At 37.2% G+C, this 22,974-nt stretch overlaps 1 protein-coding gene across 1 annotated transcript; it reads right to left on the bottom strand.

Moving 5' to 3' along the window:
• Positions 1-691: 691 nt before the first annotated feature.
• On the bottom strand, positions 692-22,431 carry Pi15 (peptidase inhibitor 15). Its single transcript, XM_055603531.1, has 6 exons — positions 22,360-22,431; positions 21,391-21,699; positions 5,532-5,650; positions 4,478-4,610; positions 4,244-4,359; positions 692-941 (listed from the first exon to the last, which is right to left on the bottom strand). The coding sequence occupies exons 1-6, from the start codon at positions 22,426-22,428 to the stop codon at positions 806-808; spliced, it is 882 nt and encodes a 293-aa protein (XP_055459506.1). The 5' UTR covers positions 22,429-22,431; the 3' UTR covers positions 692-805.
• Positions 22,432-22,974: the final 543 nt, after the last annotated feature.

Below are 22,974 nucleotides of genomic sequence, written 5' to 3' on the forward strand. Positions count from 1 at the left end.
CATGAAAACTTTTGTTAGAAATAACTTTATAGCAAAATTACTAGGCTATCTTATTTTGGGGATATCTCTGATGGCTTCTCAAAGGCAGAAATCACATGTAATTTTTTTGCATTATCAGAACATAACCAACAAAGTAAATTGTCATGGTAAAAACTCAATAGGTTACTCTTTCAAAAATTAAAACTAAGCAAAAAATGTGTTATGGAAATGTACATAAATTCATCATATACTTTGTAGACCCAAATAAAGTAAAATATCTCCAGAATGAATTCTAAAATCATTTAACTAAATTCTTTGCAAATGTAACTGAGTGGCAAACTATCCTTTCATGGGTATTGTAGAAATGATCTTAAAAGTGTCCTATGACCTCAAATATATTATAAATCTTCCCATGTTGACTTCTATATCATATTATTACCTATGTGTCATATCACATATCATATGTGTGTGCATATGTATACACTTGTATACATATAAATACACATATATTAAAGTTTGAACATACATTTCATTCCTTAGGGACATAATAACATAATAACTCTGAAATGCAGGTTTTGGAATTGGATGCAAAAACTATGTCATCACTACACGTACAGTATTTTAATTTAAATGTAAGGTCCAAAAAAATAGAAATTGATGTTTTGCTTGTATCTAAGACTTAACACCCTAGACAAGCATTAGACAGCTGGTCATTAAAATAAAAACAGGATTATAATAAAATATGTATAACATGTTCAAACCTCACTATGCATACGCTTATTAGTCCAGAAACCAATGTATATCCCAGAGGGGAAGAAAGATAAGCTTATTTAAACCAGTACAGGTAGTTTGACGTCACGCCTGGAAAGCACAGGTTGTCAGTACAGGCTCCCCCATAACTCGGAGGACATGATGAACACGGCACTCCGACTTTATACGGTGCTTCTCCAATCCAGTTACCCCTAGGATGGAAAAGGGAAAGATGACACGAGTGCTGCTCATTCACCCCTAACCAGATTCCTTTCACACGTGTGCTAACACACCGTTGACACACGATGGTATTTTTGAGGAGCATACTTTTATAAGACACTAAAAATCATATTCTTTTTTCCCATATTTTTTTGCTTTAAAAAATGTTTTCTCCTCCCATCTCTTTCATCTTTGCCCCTCTGTCTCTCTCTGTTTCTCTGACTCTTTCTGACAAAATTAACAGAATCTCAACAGACAGGTTAGTAAGAAGTCCTGTCCACAATGTCTGGTGATATTATGGACACCAGGCTCACTCCATCACCTTTGTCTTCTGCTTCAGCAGCACTCTTGGGCACAAAGTCAGGTCACAGTTCCATACCTGTGATGCTACTCAACTTGTCCTAATTCCCTCTCAGTGCTGTTTAAGAACATCTAGGATTTTAAATCACAGGAGGTGTGATTATTTGCAGAAGATCTGCATGAGCCTGGGGCCACTCACATGCTGTCATAGCTGGGGAAGGGCCCCTGAGGTTTCAACCCTCTCTGAGAAGCTAACTGGTTGCTGAAGAAGGGAAACATTTTCTTTGGTGGAATAGCCATGGGTAACATGCACAATCCTGTAAGTAACACTAAATAAACTCCTTAGGTCACCATCAACAGAAAAGACGTTAAAGTAGAAAGGAAAAGTTTGGGAAGAAGGAGGAGGTGATCAGAACAGGGGGAGATACAAGAAAGGGCATGGAAATAATGTGATCAAAATATATTATGTACACTACACGTATAAAATGCTGCACTGGAACAAAATCATATATAATAATGTAAGTTAACCAAGACATAACAAATAGTTTGTTGGGAGGTATAAACTGAATAATAAATTACTATACACAAAATATTTGGTTTCAAATGCTCATAAGATTCATTTTTGAAGTTATGAAAAATTTAAGATTCTAATATTTATAAAATAAGAAACCAGAGACACCATTCTTGTGGTAAGATAGTAATGGCTCATAGGAGCTAAAATGATTCTCAAATCTCTTCCCACAAAGGAAGTCAAATCTACTCAGTTTTTCATTGATGCTACTTTATTTTTCATTGTTGTGAGCACATACAACTACTTGATTTGTCCTTCCTTTCACTGTGATGACCACATGATTAAACTACTGAAGCAAATTCACTATTTAGAATGGCTGGACACATCTATGATGCTTCTAAATTTTTCTTCTTTAAATTATAATAAAGTTACAATAAATTTATTTTCTGTATTAAACTACATATATATATGAAAATAAATGAAGAAAAAAGGTCAGGTATGAGCACAGAACCATGAAAGATCTTAATGTGAACTCAACCTAAAGAAGACCCTCAGGAGACTGTGAAGCACATATACAGGATATAAAATTATTTAGCAAACCAGTCAGTTAGAAATTCAGACTGTTTTCAAGATTTGAAAGTGTACTCATCAAAAACTGACTAATTGAAAGTTTGTATTACAAACTGCAGTGGAGTTTTAGGACTTTCTGCTTCTCAATAGATTCTCCTGTCTGTCTGGAGGACAAGATTCCTAGGGTGTCATTGTGATGACACCACATGCTCATCGGGAAACACTCCAAGTCTATCCTCCTATCATGTGACTCATGTGTTCTCATCTTCTCTCGACTCCTCCCATCCTGTGATAAATATATCATCTCCCACTATGTATGTATTCAAAACTTTATGAGAACAATGTATGGAATCAGCCTGTGTTATATAATTACATATTTTCTACTTATTATTTTTAGACTATCAGGTACATATTTTGGGAACAAAAACGCAGAACTAAAAGTTTATCATATGTGATATTATGATAGGTTACAAACTTTTACAAAATCATACTTATTATTGAATAGATAATGAAAATATTCAGCAGTAAATCAGTCAATTCATATATCATTCATACATTTTTGTTCCAATACATTTATTTACATGTTCTCTCCTTATTTTTCTCCCTTTCTCCTTTTCCCACTGAAAGTATCAGCCTGCAGAAAACTTCATACTGATATTGGAAAAATAATATTTATCCCCAATTCAAAAATATAAAGATCTTAATTACATATGATCAAAAAATGTTTTTATTAACACTATAATACATTAATGCCAATGCAATGACATACGTGGGGCCTATAAATCAGTCAATATTATTAAGAAATCCTATTAATTGGCCAAAAGAGAATAGCTAAGTGAATTAAGAAAAAAAAATCTGTCTTTGGTCATTGTGTTACAAACCAGCCAATTTATGTCAGGGGTGGGTGTGTAAAATGCTTAATAGGCAGATAAAAGACGTGAAAGTCAAAACATCAAATGAATGGAAGGTTTATATGCCTTTTGAGACTTTTTTTAGACTTCTCATTACAATTCTTCTGAAGGAAAAGCACAAATTTCTAACTTTTCAGAAGAATTGGCCCAGGCCTATATCGATGAGTCATGACCACATTGTCACTTATGACATACTGTCCCCCCGCCCTCCTTGTTTTGGAAAAGGTGGAGAAAATCTTTGAGACTGACTTTGGAAGACACCATGAGTATCGTAAATCCTTTACACATTTGGTACTTATTCCAGATGTGAGGAGATCTCTGTAAATATTGGAACACTTTACCATCCTCAGAGTCACTGTTTTCGAGGGCTAGCAAATGGTTATTGATATTTATAAGGAATATTTGAACATATGACTAGATGTTACAATCTTTGATAAATTGGTAGTGTGTTTATGTAGGCTATAGGGTGACGATACTGAATATATTTTAATATAAAGGATGAGAGAATTAAGAGAAGATTATTTCCTAATATCGTGCTTTCCTAATGAAAAAGGTAGGCGAACATCCTAATACTGATAATCCAGAGTATTGTGTTGCTGATAACTCCTCCAGAGGATGCTTTCTAATGCCTTTGATACAGGTAGCAATGCTTGAGGATGATCTTCATGCCTCCAATAATGGTACAAATGCTTATGAAACACAGTGCTTATACATACCCAATGGTGCAGAGGTGGTAAGGAGAACTTAGCTAGTTCAGATGTCTAGACGTGTGTTCCTTATAATTGTAGCCCATAGCCCTTGTCCTAGTGAAAAGAAGCTTTTTACCCTGTCATTTTTTTTGCAGGACTGTGGCAGTGAGGGTGAGGGTGGAGACGAAGAGCAGGTGAGGATGAGGAAGTACTCCTGAGCACTTTGACTGCTACATCAAGAACGCCCATTTCACTGCCGACTTCTAAGGAGATCAGTCAAGGACCCAGGAAATGGAGCTCAACTCGGTACTTACTTTGGTGCATAGTTGCAGACCAAGTACACTGCTCTTCGCCACACGGATCCCCAGACATTCATGTTTTGGCAAGTATTGATTGCACATCCTATTCGATTAGAAGTGGCCCAAACCATCTGTAAAAAAAAAAAAACAACATCTTCCAATGTTGCTTTAAAATACCAGCTTTCACCCAAATAAGAAAATCGTTTTTAAAGATGTGAATCTAAAAATGAGCACAGCAGTTGAAATGACCTGTGTATAATGAGTGCACATGGGACCAAAGCACCGCATAGGACACCGAGGGTTGCAGTCCTGGGGGTAAGGAAAGGCATAATCCTTCACTTCATCATACCATGGCTTGACCAACTGGAGAATAGAGCGATATCTAGACATCAAGAGAAACAGCAACAAAGAACTCAGTACAGCAGGGAGCTATTTAGCAGACTCAATTCACACCATAAATAAGTATTATAGACTATTGATGATAACTCAAGCTCATGTCCATCCCTGACAATTACGATCACAATCTGCTAGAGCTCTTGAGTTCTCTGGAAAGAACAAAGCATAAACATGCTCATGACAGTAATGTTCTAAATACATGACAGGGCACTCCAAAAAAAAAAAAAAAAAAAAAAAAAAAAAAAAACACGAATAATTCAGAAATTATCCAAGTCTTACTTAATTTAAACAGAAAACTTTCTTTATTGGAATTTTATAAATGATCCAATTGGGAACAAGGCAGTAGTTAAAATACTTTTACTCTAATGTAGGAGCCCATTAAAATAGAGTTAAATAATGTTGGTCATGATATTCTGCAGTAGAAAAAAAATATCTTGTCAGTGAGAACAGCTTTCTTGTAGTTATATATGCCTATGTCCACACATATGTAAAGGCAGATTTTTCTTTCTTAACAATTTGGCTATTTACTAATGTATTTGTTTATATGAAAGTATACACAACAATGGAAATGTTGTACATAAACATACATAGATGGTTTCTACAAAGTCATGGAGATTTTGAGGTGTGTGGTTTGGGGAGCTGGACACAGCATGCACAATATGGATTCTGTGAGGCCAATGAAAAACACAGCTCAAAGTAGCATGTTCCAAAGGTAAAAGGAAAAGCTGGCCTTAAGCCTTATAAATTAGCTGTATATTTTTTTTTGAAAAATATCATTTATTCATAAAACAAACATATTTTTTGATCATAGAAATCAGTGAAAATTTTCTGATACTAATTAAAATTGGTATCATTTTGTGTATGGTCTATAATAAGGTATAACTTATAACTAGTAACTTCTTCCTACCTTCCAGTTCTTACAGACAGATTTTGACCCAAAAATCTCAGCAAATAAGAAGGTCCATGGTCCCAAATACAAGTGGCTGCCCATGCCTCAGCAGATTTTGCAAGATTTTCATCCCAGACCTGTAAAAGTTAAATAATGAGAAAACAGGGAACAGGACAGGAGCCTACCACAGAGGGCCTCTAAAAGACTCTACCCAGCAGGGTTTTAAAGCAGATGCTGAGACTCATAGCCAAACTTTGGGCAGAGTGCAGGGAATCTTAGGAAAGAAGGGGGATATAGAAAGACCTGGAGAGGACAGGAACTCCACAAGGAGAGCAACAGAAGCAAAATATCTGGGCCCAGGGGTCTTTTCTGAGATTGATACTCCAACCAAGGACCATTCGTGGAGATAAGTTAGAACCCCTGCATAGATGTAGCCCATGGCAGTTCATTGTTCAAGAGGGTTCCATAGTAATGGGGACAGGGATTGTCTCTGATATGAACTGCTTGGCCTGCTCTTTGATCACCTTCCCCTGAGGGGGGTAGCAGCCTTACCAGGCCACAGAGGAAGACAATGCAGCCAGTCCTGATGAGACCTGATAAGCTAGGGTCAGATGGAGGAGAAGGAGGACCTCCCCAATCAGTGGACGGGGGGAGGGACATGGATGGAGAAGAGGAAGAGAGGGTAGGATTGGGAGGGGAAGAAGGAGGCAGCTACAGATTGGACACAAAGTGAATAAACTGTAATTAATAAAAATAAAAAATAAAAAGTTAAGTAGTCTTTCAGTTTGGCTGAATTTGTTATAATAAACAGGAAGAAAGGAAAAAAATGCTCCAGTTTTCAGGAATTCTTTTAATTCTGGGTCCTGGGATTATTTTAGATAAAACAAAGCAAATTCAGATCATTTCACTTAAAGTTAATACAATATGAACATCAGTTTGGGAGAGGGATAGTTTAAAAGAAAAAAAAATCACTTCTAATGATAACTTGGGGACATTACAAATAGATCTGTGAAATTTGAATGCATTAAAATTAATATTTAGCAAAGTCTTTTTCACAAATAAGTAGAACCAGATTTATTAAAATTATTTTTCCAGAATCAACACTGTCAAGTATTATATTGTAACTTAGGTCAGAATTGCTATAGAATACTCAGTTTCATGAAATGCTCACATTCTATAGCATTAGCATCTTTATTGTCAATGAAAATGTACTGTTTTAGTTAGTGTGAGCTAAATATAGTTATAATAAAATCATTTCATTGTGCAACATAGGGTTTTATACAAATATAATACAATATCGTTTCCTCAAATTAAGAAAAACATGTTTTTCATGAGAAAGGATGTTAGTGAAGAGGTATGTATAATAAATTATTGTTAGTTGAAAATTGTAGAGCAACGTTTTCATGACTCTTTGATTTCATAAACATTAATATTAGTCACTGCATGGATTGGCATTCCCATCTCAATAACTGCATAAAGTGGTCAGCCAACCATTATAAATAACAAATTACCTCTGCAGTGATAGTCAACTTTCTATTAAAATATGAAGACACATACACAGAATGTGAATACTTCTTGTACACTAGAGTCATCTTCCATAAATTGACAAAGGACTTTAATCTAACAAATTTAATGTAAAACTTTTATCCTCTTACTTAAACGAACATATAAAAGATATTTTGTTTGATGATAATGGACTTATCAAACATTTGTTCTTTCATCAAAAATTAGTGAAACATGATTTCTGAAATTGACTGCAGTTCATTAACATGCAAAACTGCCTAATTAATTAAAAAAAAGGATGGTATCTCCAACCAACTTACCTCTTGAAAGGCTGTTAAGTAACCATAGTTATCCGAGAAAAATACATGTACACATATATTATATAGTTTGTATAGTATTATGTATACTATACATAATATATATAGTATATATGTGTTATATAGTAATATGTACTGTATCTTCAGTTTTAAAAATACTTTATTTTAATCAAGTAAATATGCTAGTACAGAAATGGTACAAATAGCACTGATCTGAAATGCAGTGATCTTGTATTTGTCCTTAATTCTGCTTCTGAGATCATCAGCAACTGGGGCATGTTATTCAGCATCTGTCTGCCAGTTAACTAATCTATAAAACAAAAATGGAGGCGATGTCATCTGTAGGTTTCCTTCAGAGTCAGCATCTTGTGATTTGGATATACTTGAGAAGTCCCCAAATCAATGCCAAAAAGAACTACATAGTACTGACCAGTGATATACCAGAACTAGGAAAAAAATACATTCTATACAAACTAATTCAAAATATTTAACATTGTGTGTATGTGTGTGTATGTGTGTGGGCATGTACATGTGTAGGCCAGAGGATGACACCAGTTGTCTTCTTTAGTCACTCTTTACCCATTCATTCATTCATTCATTCATTCATTTGTTATTTACACAACATATTTCCTTAACTCTGGAGCTGGCCTATTTATCAAGAGTGGATGGCTAGCAAGCCCCAGAAAGCCTTTTGAATCCACTTTCAGAGCTCTGAGATTACAAGCGTGTTAATGCCCCTGACATTTTTATGGAGGTTCTGGGAGATTTAACTGAGGTTAAAGTCCTCATGCTTGTATGCCATCATCTTGCTAGATTATTTCCAGCCTCTTACCTTGGGGGAGGAGAACGAGAGAGAGAAAGCTAAAGAGAGAGAGAACATTGTATACCTTAAATATGTAAAAGAAAAACATCAGGAATTTAACAGTTTTAATAAAATGTGTTACTATCTTTACATTCATGAAATATATGCACATTAAATATTAGATATAACAAAATATAAACCAAACAGTTTGCATATACTTGAAAAATAAAAGAATATTTTTGTTAACTATTATAAGGGATTTTTATATAAAGAAAATACATTTAGCATTACTGAGGCCAAAATACTTAGATGTTTCAATGTAAAACTACAATAAGCAGTACTACGGAGAAGGAAGTTACAGGCCAACTCAGTATAACTACTTTTGTTTTCTCTCAAAGCATGATCTACAGAAACTGATGAGAAAGATTTTTGCCTTCGCCATGTTCCTGAAGGAGGAGTCTGGGAAGTCATTTCCCTCACAAAGAGGTGATCTTCCCTCCCCGTAGATCTGATTGACTGTCCCTCTGATACCTTCTGGAAGGTGGGGCAGAGGAGCTGTGTTGTCTTTTTGTCCCCAAGCCATGTCCCATACCCATCTTCTAAAAGGCAAAGGTTATTTTGAGTAGGGAGTTATGAAATTAGAGAGTATGCTATATTCTCATAATATTGACCTCCGCATTTGCTGTATTTCTGTTGGTAACAATTCAAAAATATGAATATATAATTTATGCATTTAACATATCCTAATAAATTTATGAATGTGATGAGATATTTTGATTCTTAAAAAATATAACTTCATTTTTAAAATCAATAAAAAATTAACAGAAGTTTGTAGTCTATAAGGATTGGCCTTGCATTATTTTTCTTCCAATACATAAGCTCTATGTTGGAAATAATGGTGCCAGATTAACATCCTGAAAGAACTTAGTAACTTAAACCAGTTCTGAGAAAGGAGTTGCAAATTGCACAATCATGTGGTTTAAGTTAGGACATTTTGGATTCTTGCTAGGCAATAAACTGGGTATTTCTGGTATACATTTTAGAATGTAATACCAGAATTATGACCAGCTATATATTATATAACAGATTCATTATTGTACATGATGGATACATCAACAGAAGAAACAAATGAATGCACAGAGGTGCACTTGTTCCCATTCAGTCACTATAAATATGTCAAAAAGCATAATTTTTTATTAGAACAACTTTTTTTTTCAAATATCTTGACCTTCTGATAAGACACTGTCACAAATAACCTATTTACAAACACTTCAATCGTTCTTAGGATTGCCATAAAAATTAAGAGAAATGGATGTAACTAAAAAAGATCATCATGAGTTGAGGTAACCCAGAACCAGAAAGACACACATAGTATATACTCACTTATAATTGGATATTAGACAGATAATATAGGATAAACATAATAAAATCTACAGACCTAAAAAAGCTAAACAAGAATGAGGACCCTAGGGAGGATGCTTAAATCTCATTCAGAATGGCAAACACAATAGACACCAGAAGCGTTGGAAGAGAGGGAACAGGACTGGAGTCTATCATAGCCTATCTAACCTCTGAAGGGCTCCAGCAACTAGGCAATTAAAGCAGATGCTGAGACTCAGCCAAACTTTGGGCAGAGGGCAGGGAATCTTATAGAAGAGAAGGATAGAAGGAGGGGACAAGAGATACACAAGGAGACCAACAAATCCAGAAATGCTGGGCCCAGAGGGTCCTACAGAGACTGATGGACCAACCGAGAACCATGAATAGAGAGGACCTATATCTCCTGCTCATATGTACCCCATGGTAGTTCAGTCTCTATGTGGGCTCCCCAGTAAGGGGAGCAGGGGTTGCCTCTGCCATGAACTCTATTGCTTGCTCTTTGATCACCTACCCTTGGTGATGATGCATTTCCACGCCACAGAAGAAGAGGAACCAGGCAGTCCTGATGAGACTTGATAAGCTAGGGTCAGATGGAAGGAGAGGAGGTCTCCCCCTTTCAGTGGACTAGGAAAAGAGGAATGGGGGAAGGGGAAAGAGTGTGAGAGAGGGTGGGGCCGGGGGAAGTTGAGGGAGGGGGCTATAATTGGGATATAAATGAATAAATTGTAAAAAATAAAAACAAAAAAATTAAGAGTATCATGAGTGAGTTTACAAAACAATTATAGAACCAACTAGAAATAGAAGTCATGCTGTAAAATAGGTAATTTATAAACTTAGAATAATATTCAATGGAGTAAAGTATGTATAGGCTTACAGGTCTGCCATATTGTCACAAGTAGTTTCTTCTATTCTGTTGTTAAGAGCCATAGAGTTGGTCTTAAATTGACTAATTAGCTTTGAATTAAAAGAGTTAGCATGGGTTTTCTGTTTATTAATAAACTTAGAGATAGCTTAAGCTAAACAGAGTATATTTACTGTAAATCACGTGAAACTGAAAACACTTAGCTTAAGACACAAAACAGACCTAGAATTCAAACTGATGTCATCTGAATATCTGGCAGAGTTGTGACCTGAGAGTTAAGAGGAAAATGAAAAGAATGCAGGATCCGCATCAAGTGCAGAGATCTTTTTGAGCTTGACCCAGAGACACAAAATTGAGTCAAAAAAATGTTGCTTCATGGCAGAAAGTTGGGAGAAATTTCCTGTCTTATATAAGTCAGCAAAAGAAAAAGACAATATTAATACAATACAGACAAGAGCTGTCTTGTCAGTTGTCTGATTTTGAGATTTTCAGTGTGCTATTGAACAGCCCCTTTGTCTGGTGAGCTGAATTACAAGTGTACAGCAGCAAAAGGGGATCCATGGAAGATGCCTTGATCTACAACATGAGCTCATGTAGAGGCTGAGAGCTTGGCCATCGCAAGCATCTGCAAAATGCAGTGTTATTATTATTATTGCCACTATGTTAAAATGAATATATTTCCTTTTCTTTTCATATCCGTGAGTGGTAACAGAGAAAGAATGATTCTATACCATGCTTAAGCCAAACTTCAAGCAAGAAAAATTTCAAATTGTAGTGCATCATATAAAGAAGCCCAGTTTCTCAAAAAAAAAAAAAAATGAATCTTAAAATTCTGCTTCTTTTAGTGGGTGAAACACATTCCCAAGGGTGCTGGCTAGTCTTGTACCCACTTGACACAGAAACTGGAGTTAGCTGAAAGGAGAGACCCTTAATTGAAAAATTTTGTCTATAAAATCTAGCTGTGAAACATTTTTTTTCTGTTTTATTGTTTGTTTTTGGTTTTTTGAGACAGGGTTTTTCTGTTTCACCTTGGCCATCCAGGACTTGCTTTGTGGACCAAGGTGGCCTCAAACATACAGAGATCTGCCTGCCTCAGCTTCTCTCAGTGCTGGGACCACAGGTGTGCTAACCTGGCTGAAATATTCTTAGTGATTGTTGGGGAAGGGCCCAGCCAATCATGGATAGTGCCACCCTGGGCCAGTAATCTTGAGTTCTATAAGAAAGCAGGCTGAACAAGCCATGGGATGCAAGCCAATAAGTTGAATCCCTCTGCAGCCTCTGCAGCAGCTCCTGCCTCCAGAATTCTGCCCTGTTTGAGTTCTTATCCTGACTTCTTTTGGTGAAAATGGCAATGTGGATATGTAAACTGAATAAACTGTTTCCTCCTCAACTTGATTTTGGTCATGGTGTTTTATCACAGCAATGGAAACCCTAACTAAGACACAGAGTAAGGATCATTCTGTGTTACAGTCATCTTTTCCTGATAGTGTCCACCTATTTCCTGAAAGCAAGAATTAAATAAACATCAGAATCACTGTGTGTTAGTGTAGAGTTTTATTTCTGAAGTAATTCTTTGCTTTGATCTATTAATCCCTTCATTGACTCTTTATAAAGGAATGGCTATTTGAACCACCTATCATAACCTCAAAACTGAGCCCCAACTCCTGACCCATGACCTTTGATTGTTCTTAAAGCACCTTTAGAGTTCTCACCAAGGTAATAACTTCCAGAATGTCCTCAGGACTGTTGTGAAGGCAGATACCCAGCCCTACTCTAGATCTAGTAAATCAAATCTCTGGATTAGAGACCCATGTAATGTAATGATGACTATAGATGGCTTTATTATCCAACACAGTAAGTGTGACTTGTTAGAGAACTACCTTTCCAAAATTCCAAAATCTCAAGGATAAGAAATTAAAAATTGTGGCAATCCCTTTCCATCAAGCCTGAATGTAAAACACACATTTTATCTTCAAATCCATTTATGAAAATGTGAATCAGCAGAATGTGTCTATAAAATCTCCCAGTCATCCTCAGGACAGTAATATACCACCTTTGTTCTTTATTGGCCTGGCCACGTCATTGCTAAGGATCTCGCTCACACTAGAACACACTCCTGTTGGAACCTAATCCAAAGGAGGACAAGTATGAAGTACCTTTTTTTCCCCTCAAAGCTACACAGATATGAGTTGTCAAGATGACCTGATGACACAGTTCTTGTGGAGACTTGTGCCTTGGCAAGGAGTGGACCTTGGTTTTGAATTTCCTGAATTACATACTTGGTTTCCCAGGTTTTTAAAGAAACCAAGTATCTTTGTGGGACCTTCTCTCAGAGTCTATGCTGGTAACTGTGGAAATGGGGGAACAGATTTCTGTATCCATGCATCATTTGAACAAATGATACATGTGGTTAATAAAGCTTGATGACTGGGAGTCCAGGATCAATGTCATAGTTACTTACTCTCTCTTAGCAGATATCCAAAGATGCTTGGCAGTGACATACGACAGTCTCTTTCTATTATTTTCCAAGCACAGAGAGTACAAGAATGATTTTATTTTATGTTTAAAATTATTCCTCAAGCGAAGTGCACATAGGGAAATTTGCTATCCAAATGAACCCAAGAACCAGAGGGAAGAACAGATGAAAGGAAGCATACACTACACCACACTGTTCTGCATTGTAGTGTGCCAGACGGCACTGCTGTTTGAAGAATATGTTTGCCGTTATAGACCATTCTGATCAACTGGTTCAAAGACTTAGAGAAATTATCCCCTCCAAAATTTAAGTTTCTATCTCTAAATGAAGAATTCAGCCCTCAGCTCTCACGACTGTGTGATAAGGAAACTTGATGCACAGACTGAAACTTGTTTAGCACAGTTCTAAGAAGCTAGAGTTCACTCAATAATGCCTGTTACTGTTGGGAATTTTAAAATGGTGCTAAGGTCAGGAGCTTGGGGAGACACCTGAAATGGGAATTACTTGGAGAACCTTTCATCAGTTTATCAACCATTAATCTCTACTAAGCAGGCAGTCTGATAAGAAAACAGACAGAGCTTGAAAAGTCAGAAAAAGAATTGTACAGAAACAAAGCACTCTCTCCTGGGGAAAATAGCATTAGACAGAAGGAGATAACATTGGACAATTTTGGAAGTTTTGAAAGAGTATTTTCCTTCCTTCGAGCACTTAACATCTGCTTTTAATCTTAAAGTCTGAAAATAACTATTAAGGGATTGTAGCAATGAGCCTCCTCTATAGGGGATTGGGAGGATGTCACACATCAGTTGTCATCTGACAGTTATGTTTAGGCTGTCAAGGCATTTTCATTGATGGTCACTTTCTTCACATATTCAGTGTCATGATATGCTAAAAATAATTTTTTGATTATGCAGATATCATGAGATATGCATGCAAACCCCAAGCGTTGCACTGCCCACACCTCAAAACTTAGATGTCTGTTTGGCTACCTGCTGCCTGCTGAAAAATTATTTCCAAAGAATATGCAGAAACAGATACAGTAAAATATTAATGTTTAACTAAATTATGAAATATGAATTTTTAGTGGAAAAAATATTGTGTTCTTGAGTGGCATCTTTGTTTCCACTGGTTACTGTGTAATTTAAAAGGTTTCATGAAAAGTTTATTTCTAATACAAAGATGTCGGACATTCTACCATATTTGTGTCAAAATCTTTGTTTCCTGATTTGAAACACTATGGATACATAGTGTGGGAGCACTCACATCCCATCTTCAGGATGCATTTATTTCAAATTTTTTTCTTAACTTGCTTAAGACATTAGTTTTGATCTTCCTTGCCCTTGCTCCATTGCCATCCTTCAAAAATCCTCAAAGACATCAAGTACCTCAGGTTCTTAAACTGAATACCCATGGGCTCTTTGTGATACAGTTTTTAGATATATTAAATTCAAGACACAAGATAGTCAGAGTAGTAGATTTCTACATTCCAAGAAGCCGTTTGATTATTTTCTTAAAATGTATTGTCCACAGTTGACAGAGTAGCTTGGCATTAACTAGGTCCTTGAAACAGATTTGGCTCAGAGTGGCATTTTCTTGCAAACATTGAATAGTTTTCTACAGACAAAATGTTTACTCCGTCTCCATGACACTGCTCTACTGCCTTTTGTAGAATGTTCTTTTATGACCCTCAAAGCATATTACTAACCCAAATTTTCTGCACTGAAAGAATTCACCTTCCCACATTCTATCCTCTTTTCAACTTTCATAGCCATGTTCACTAGACAATATCTCCTGCCTCTTCCTACTTTCCTAAAACTTTTTCTGAACTTTGTGTTCTGTGACTCAAATTAACCCAGTTGTCTCCTCAGAGTCAGAGATGGGGTCCTGACTGCTCCATCCTGTAAACCTTTCTTTGAGACTTTGTATGAATCACACTTCCTGACCTGATTTCCAAAACATGGCACAGCTTTTTTGAGGCAACCGGCTTACCCTTTTGCCTCAAATGTACTTCAGGTTTCAATTATCTCTTACCCAGACTGTCATGACAGCCTCTGACTGGCCATCCTGTCCCCACTCCCGCTGCTTTCCAGTCTCTCCTTAGCCTGTGACCAGAATGACCTTTCTAAAATTCAAATATGATTATGTAACTTCCCAACTAAAACTGTTAAAACTTCTCCTGATTCGCAACAAAGTCCAATCAACATTTCTTAGTGTCTCCCAACTTCAACCTTTCAATTCTCTACTCTTCAAACATTAAGCCTAATCATAGGGTTTCTGTGTCTTCAACATACCACACTTTATCTTATAGACCCCTTCTATACTGACCACACAGTATAAGTTCTTCTTATCTCTCACCAGTCTAATATTTAGCATCGTCACTTTTGGAAGCTTGCACTGCAATGCTACTTCAGCTTATGCCTGGTACAGGCCTTTTTCTGCACTCTCAGACTACTTTTCATTTCCTTTGCTTTGGCATGTAGCACACTTCCTTGACCACTTTCTTGATATACAGCCACTCTCAGTCTCTGTTCCTCGTTGCCCTCCACTCTAGGAAAGTGACAGGCTCATGCATCCTTAGAGTGGAATGAGAGACTGAAGACTAAGTGACCTGCCCAGCTCCTTACTAGAGTCACATACTCTAGGGAGAAAAGCCACTTGTTTCTTGATTATTAACTCTGGGACAATATGTGACACTAGGTTCTATAAGCTCTCAACAGAAATACAAAATTATTTTTTGCTTCCCAATATAGGGCCAAATATCATTTGCCACTAAGATTGCAGTACTGAATGCTAGGAATCCTAGTCTCCCTCCAGCTCTCCCATATGTGACTCATAGCTATTCTTTCTGTTCCCCAATGATATGATTCTGAATATTAAGTTTAATATTTTTAACATGAGTTGCCAGGTAGTGGTAGTGCATACTTTTAATCCAAGCACTTGAGAGCCAGAGGAAGGTAGATTTCTGAGTTCGAGGCCATCCTGGGCCATAGAGTGAGTTCCAGGACAACCAAGGCTGCACAGAGACACCCTGTCTCAAAAAGCCAGTCGTGTGTGTGTGTGTGTGTGTGTGTGTGTGTGTGTGTGTGTGTGAAAAGTTTGTGTCTTCAGATATGGAAAACTGAAACAAAGGAAGGACATAAACTTCCGGGGAATACTACTTTCTTTGGTGTACAAGAAAACTAGAGTATAATATATCTGCAAGAAAGGTACCTACAAAACGTGCCTGGCCTCCAACGAAGCCAAGACATGCAAGTCCTCATTCAGGAGAGCAGGAATACAACCCCTAAATGTGCTGGCAACTGGCTTCCTGTCAGTCAACTTGCTCAGCCCACTACTTCTGGGCAACAGTTTCGTGACCCTTCTTAGAAGTCCCAAAAGCACATATTGAAAAGTTGGACCCAGAAAATTTCTTGTATTTCCAATAAAATCAATAGTTATCCTTCCCAAATGAGAATAAATATGTCATCTGGCATAAAGCATGGCTTTTAACAGAAAAAAAAAGGCAATGAAAGATATGGTAATTATTTTTGAGAAAAGATTTTGTGTGTGTCTCTGGCTAGTCTACAACTCACTGTAGGCCCAGGTTAGCCTTGAACTCCACAATTTTTCTGCCTCAGAACTGATACCATAATATTTACCCAACTAGCAAAGCAAAGAAAAAAATAGTAGTTTAAATTGCCTATATTTTTCTCTACTTAAAGCCCAGATAAATTAAATTAGCATTTTTCTCTATTCCCAAATCACAAATCATCATTCGAGGCCAACAATGTGTTGGCCTTTACTGAGGATGGATTAATTGGCTTGCTCTTCACTGAATCATGCTGTTATTTTATTACCTTCTACTACTTGGTTATAAGTATGTTTCCTGTTTTTAGAAGAACACAGGAAACCTTTCATATTTAGCTCGGCAACTCATATTTGCTTGCACCAGACAAATATAATAAGTTATGTGATAAAGGGATTTGGGCTTCCGGATATATCATTATTATCCCCCTTTCCAGCACATTTCTAGCATTGTTATCTAGCACTGCCATGTTCACCGTTCTTTGAAGATTTTGAAGATTCCTACCATGTGCGCTGCAATTCACTTGTTTTCTTCACATTAACTGCAGTTGTTCTTTACTCTTCCCTGAAAATCTAGCACTGGTCCTCAGCAGTCACCACCGTATGTGCTGAGGTAACCTTTCTAAGATGTCCTTCTGCCCTTGATCTCAAATGTCATGTTCTTCCTGACTCCTTCTGTATCAAGCATTCTCTGCACCTGCTGGGAATCCTGGCTGGAGAACAGTGCTACAGCTGTTCATTACTCCTGGTTCAGGACTCTAGCACAGCCATCAAACCTTTTCCAGAGTTTCAGTGTCACATGCTCCTCCTCCACAGAGTTTTTTCATCATTTTCCAGCAAGAGATTATCGCTTCTGTCGCCAATACACTTGCACAGTGGTTGACTGTTTCGCATTTACTACATTAATCTCATACAGTAGAGCATTATAATGAATTATATGATTACTGGTTTTATCCCCTATTTCTTTTGATTTTTACTGCACTGTTTACAGTTTAAAGACAAAAATTTTCATCGTTGGATTTCTTCCTCCTATAGAGAGGCTTCAATGTATTTAAATTAATTTCTTCAATTGCTCTGAATCAGAGAACATCCTACAAACTGGACTCTGTATAACTTTTGCAAACTTATTCTTTGGGGGATAATTTTTATTCTAAGAAACTAATGTGGTTTGTGGTTTAAAGTCATGGTTTAAGCTGCTCTTAGGAAGAATGAAAAGCAGCTGGTGTCCAAAGCACCCTGGAAATTATTCAAGAAGCTAATTGAAGAATTGGAGCCAACAGTGCAAAGATTCCACTTGCACATTTTATGTTCTATCTGTACTGTTATTTATGTGAAAGAACTCTGTTTTAGGAAAATAACTACTTCACGCAATGAATGTTTTATTAAAGTTGCAGGTACTACGTAAAATAGTATATAACCATTTTATGAATATAAAAAATTTGGTGCTTAAATTTTGTTTCATTGAATTGCACCCTATCTAAAATTAGTACTTAAATAATCTATTTTTAAGAGGTTCTAAAGAATTTGTAAAATATTTGTTTTATTTTAAGTGTGTGGGAAAATGCTAAAGTATTTATAATGGTATCAATATTGGTTCTGCTTATAATTCATTGAGGTTTCATGTGAGTGCAATAAATAATGGGTGCTCACTATACACAAAGACTTCCAAGACACAACACAGAGAAAAAGATGAATAATCATTAACTTAGCACCCTGTAGCCCTAAAATTAGAAACTAGGTAATAAGTATACAGGTGACTATTTGTCCAGTGTGATTGTAATGAGAACAATACAATAAACATTGAGGTGATGAAGGGCATAGCAGTTTAGAGGAAGGATGAGATGTACATGGCTGGGCATGAAAAAATCCCCTTAAAGCAATTCCCTTGTATTCTAATACAGAAATCTTGAAGGACAGATAAATGAATTAGTTAAGGAGAATAGCATGCATGGAGAAAAACTGGACAAAAGGCTCAGGGCATTATAGAATAAAGGAACTACAAAGCAGTCAAGTGTAATTGGAGAAAGCACTGAGCCTAAGGCCATTTTCTATGAAGTTCTCCAGAGTAGCCGCACACTGGTGAGAACAAGTTGAGCGCAAGTTGGTGACTCAGAGAAAAAGTATCTGTTAAGTAGTGTAATAAGCATGCCCTGAGTTTCTGGGATTCATGGTACAGGTTAGGAACTGACTTAGCTTTCTAGCTGATGCCAATTCAAATCAGTGTTGAGTCAGTCAAAATAAAGGCAACAGTTTCCCACTGAGATCCATAATTTTCACTTAACCGCGAAAGCTGAGTCACTCATACCTACACAAACCTCCAAGCTACTTATTAATTTATCCCTGCCACTGAATGTCATCACAAGGGACCCAGTCAAAGCATTTCTATTGATGAATTTAACCAGAGAATCACAAAAGGGACGATATTTCTCTCTAAACTTGTCAATGTTCTACCTCTGGTCCTTTGCCTTGCTCTTTTCTTCTGGAAATTCTCTTCCTCCTGTCCCCAGGCCATATTTTCCAACAACCTCAGGGGGCGCCTAATCCTCACCGCAAGGCTTTGTGGCCTCATCCCTTCTTGTCTGCTTTAGTTGATTTACTTTAGTTGTTGAAGAGGTTGAGGAGGTTGAAGAAGGTTGTTGCTTTTGTTCATAAATATATCCTAGGTATATAGATAGTGCAGGATATAGTACATGTTAAGTAAACAGTGAATACGTAGGTTTTCAAACAGATTTTCAAATGGTCTGTTTGCTTCATAGCGCATACTGTTTGGGTTGTAGATTTTTGTTACTTTTATTGAACTAAGAATGATTTGTGAATATATAACATGTAATTAGTACCATGCTGGGTTATGACAAAACAAATCAGATGTGGAGGTTTTGACCTGAGAAGAAAACAATGAGATAATGATAAACAGAACAAGAATAATTTATGATCTCTTCTGGAATTTTTATGGAGATTATCAATTTTTTTTTATATTTTCCAAAGTTTCCTTCAGTGGAAATAAGCTAGGTATCACAAATGAAGAGATTCTTCCCATTGTTAATCTGGACAATACCGTCTATTAGAGACACCATTTTAGTTTATCATTAACATCTCTAGCTCTAAGTGATTTCATTGGGAAAATTTTGATCACAATCTCAACTTCAGAGGGAGAGTGTGGGCTATCAAATGAGGTCATCTGTGGAAACAATTAGCAAGGGCTCTGGCACATAGAATCAATTAAATAAATGCATATGGAGTGACTTAATCCTTGATAAGGGGAGATGTAATGAGAAAAAGTGATTGCTTTTTACTGATTTCTACTGTGTTCTGCCCTCTTATGGTTCTACTCTGGGTGACCTCTTCGCCCTCAATACCATGACCATAGTGAATTACATTTTTCCATCATTTATTGATTGCCCATTGTGTGCACTGTTATTCCCACTCTAAAGAAAGGGAGAGACAAAGTGTGTCAAAGAACCACTGAGCAACTTGTGGTAGACCATAGTGAGTGGCACAGTCATGGTCTGAACCCAGATGAGCTTGCTACCAAAGCTAGCTCAGCGATTTGGTCTTTGTCTGAGTTTTTGTGTCAGTGTAGTCACAGCCAGAAAGTCCTCCCTGACCGGGTAGTATAGGTGTTAATCCTTCCTGAGCTCACAGAGCACTCGGTGCTTTTTTTCCCTTTCACAGTCTATAGCAGCTTTTGAAACATATTTTCTCCTCTATGTATAACTGCATCCCTCCTGAAAGTGAGCAACTCTTTCTGTTTTTCTTGGATAAGTTATCACTGGTTCCCTTTCACAGAAAATTCAGAGAAAAATCATTAAAGCTAAAGTTTAATGAACAACTATGTATCTGTGAGTTCTGGACTTATTTCTCTGCCCCTTAATTCATATATTTCTCACAGCAATCTCTTGTGGCATACACTAACTTTATCCTTATCTTAGAGAAGATGAGAGTGGAGCACACTGAATAAAGAGCTCATGCCACTTAAAAGGACAAAACTAGAATTTAAGCACATTTAAATGCTAGTATCCATATTCCTTATCATGACACAATCATAACCATGACTGACACTATGATTTCCTTAGATTAATGTGGTAAGTCTATTTTTCTTGTGACAGTAACACCTGCAGTTAATCACAAAAATCCTATTGAGGAAAATTAGACGACTCCAGAAGCTAAGAAATACTGGTGGTCTTCACTGCATTTAACACACTCTACAATGTGGTTTCATGAAATGCAGAACTTTAAATCATAACTTTGTATGATTTCTAAACCAAAAATAAAGTTCAGCAAGACTTGTTTCTTTTAAGACCAACTTAATATTTTTGCTCTCTGAGTGAGATGATTTAAACATAGTCTATTTTTAAGAGCGTGCAAGGAATGTGTTCATGGCAACTTGGAACCATGAGCTAGTAAGTGCACTGGTTTCACTCTTATCTGAAAGACACAGCCTTAAATCACAAGGAAGGAAGAGTCAGCATGTCCTCTTAGGATACAAGTAGATTAGCATAAGTGAGAGCTTTGTCCAAGAAAAGGGAGAAACACCTAGTCAGAAACAAATCATGCACATGAAACCTTTAATTTCAAGGAATATTCCCACCAAATGTTTTATCTGATAAATATGACTTAGATTCAGAAAACAAAGAAAAAAATCTCATGTATTCTGTTTGGAAAGATGACGTTACAAATGTGGGCTGTCAGCATATCCCCCTCCCCCTTTTTTTCTCATAATAGAAAATGTGGTTCATCCAGGTTATGGAACTCACAGAAGAAAAATCTATACAGATTATCTCCCCAGTCTCTGACATACATTATTTCATGAAAGAACACAATTTAACATTGTAAGATACGTTAAAACCTTTAAGTTGTTCAAGTATGTACACTGTATCCCTTGGCAAACAGACACCGTGGTCTATTTGGGTCCCTCTAACATGCAAATTGAAGCATTCTCACCCAGAATTCAAGAAAGAAAGAATTCCTCTTACCATATATTCCATATTTGCTGCTGGTGGGAAAACTTTGCCCCGAACTTGATTATGGTAATCAAGGATGGCGATCATGTCATTCTGCGAAATGTAGCGCTTCCGCCTGGCCTTGGGGCTATCCACAGACTCTTGTGGTGTGCTGAGGGCGGCTTCAGTATCAGTGAAGTTATTGGTTGGCGCAGATGAGTCAGTGGAATTGAGTAAGACAACGGTGCGCGCTTCACACAGAAGGGACAAAAGGATCACAAGGCTGACTGAAGAGGTAGCTATCATTTTGAGGGGCAGAGAAGTCCACCAGATTTGCGTTGCCTTAAAGCAAAAAAGTATAGGCTTAGGCTCTTTTCAACAGACAAACAAAAAAGATCTACACGATGCATAGTTACAGCATTGCTTGTGAGCATTGCTTGGGTTGACATCCTCACAAAATCCAAACAAATGTTGCCCAAAAGGGAACTTAGTATAGTTTCTATTCATTTTTCTGTGCTATGAATCAGACTCTCTAAGAGGAACTTTCTAGAACTAGAGAAAAAAAAAAAAACACACATGACTCTTTACCCTAAAATGGATGGGAACCCTTTGCCCCTTTGTCCCTTTGCCCCTTTGCCTTTTGCCCCTTTGCCCCTTTGCCCTTTTGCCCCTTTGGCCCTTTGCCCCTTTGTCCCTTTTGCCCCTTTTGCCCCTTTGCCCCTTTGCTCCTTTATTCCAAATGCCCACGCTGCAAGATACACTCCTGCATGCTTGTTTCCAGCCAGAAATCTTTAACAATCCAAGCTGACCCCGAGAATGAAGAGGATAAATATAGGTAGCCACAGAAAATGTGCTGATAATATGTCCCAGACATTCTGTATACCGAGTGACAGAACACACAAAGTGGGGCAGGAATCCAGTCTCACTGCTAAGGAAAAAAAAAAATATGTAAACTTTTAAAATAACGCATGCAATAGAATCCAGTCGAGCAAAATAGCTTACCTCTGCACAATGCCAAAAAGAATATACTGTTCCTCCAACAATGTAAGATTCTTTGTTATGTTGTAGCATGAACTCTTGTAAGAGGAGTGTGTCTACTACAAACTCTCAGAGAGCAAAAGTCTGCAAGTTTTGAATGCTGCTGGCTACAGCAGCAGCTAACAGCTTTTATATGTCAGTTTGCAAAGTCCAGAAAGGGCAGGCTCTCCTAGGGTCTCTCAGCCAAAATCTAAGGGGAGGGGTTTGGTACAGAAGAAAAAAAAACAGTGATTGGGTGGCAACCTTTTTATGTGGGTGGTGAGGAAATTGAGTCACCCCCACAGCTTACAAAGCATAAACGGTAAGACACACACCCCCTTTCTCTGAGCTTCTACCTTTTCTCTGAGTAGTTAATTTTTCTTCCTTAATGTTCTCTGCTCCTGGTTCCCATACAAAAAGACAAGGAAAGAAAGAAGAAGGGGGAAAAATAAAAGACTGTGGGTTCTTGAAAACACAGATGGCTGAGTAACAAGCAGTACGTTTTCTTTTCAAATGGCAGCAAATGACATGGGAGCTGAAAAAGGCAGGCTGATATTAAATCAAGAGATCAACTCACATAGTTAATCTGGGTGGCCACAA

The sequence above is a fragment of the Psammomys obesus genome, unplaced genomic scaffold (assembly GCF_907164565.1).
Source record: "Psammomys obesus unplaced genomic scaffold, mPsaObe1.curated_primary_1811, whole genome shotgun sequence".
In the NCBI taxonomy this organism is placed as follows: domain Eukaryota; kingdom Metazoa; phylum Chordata; class Mammalia; order Rodentia; family Muridae; genus Psammomys; species Psammomys obesus.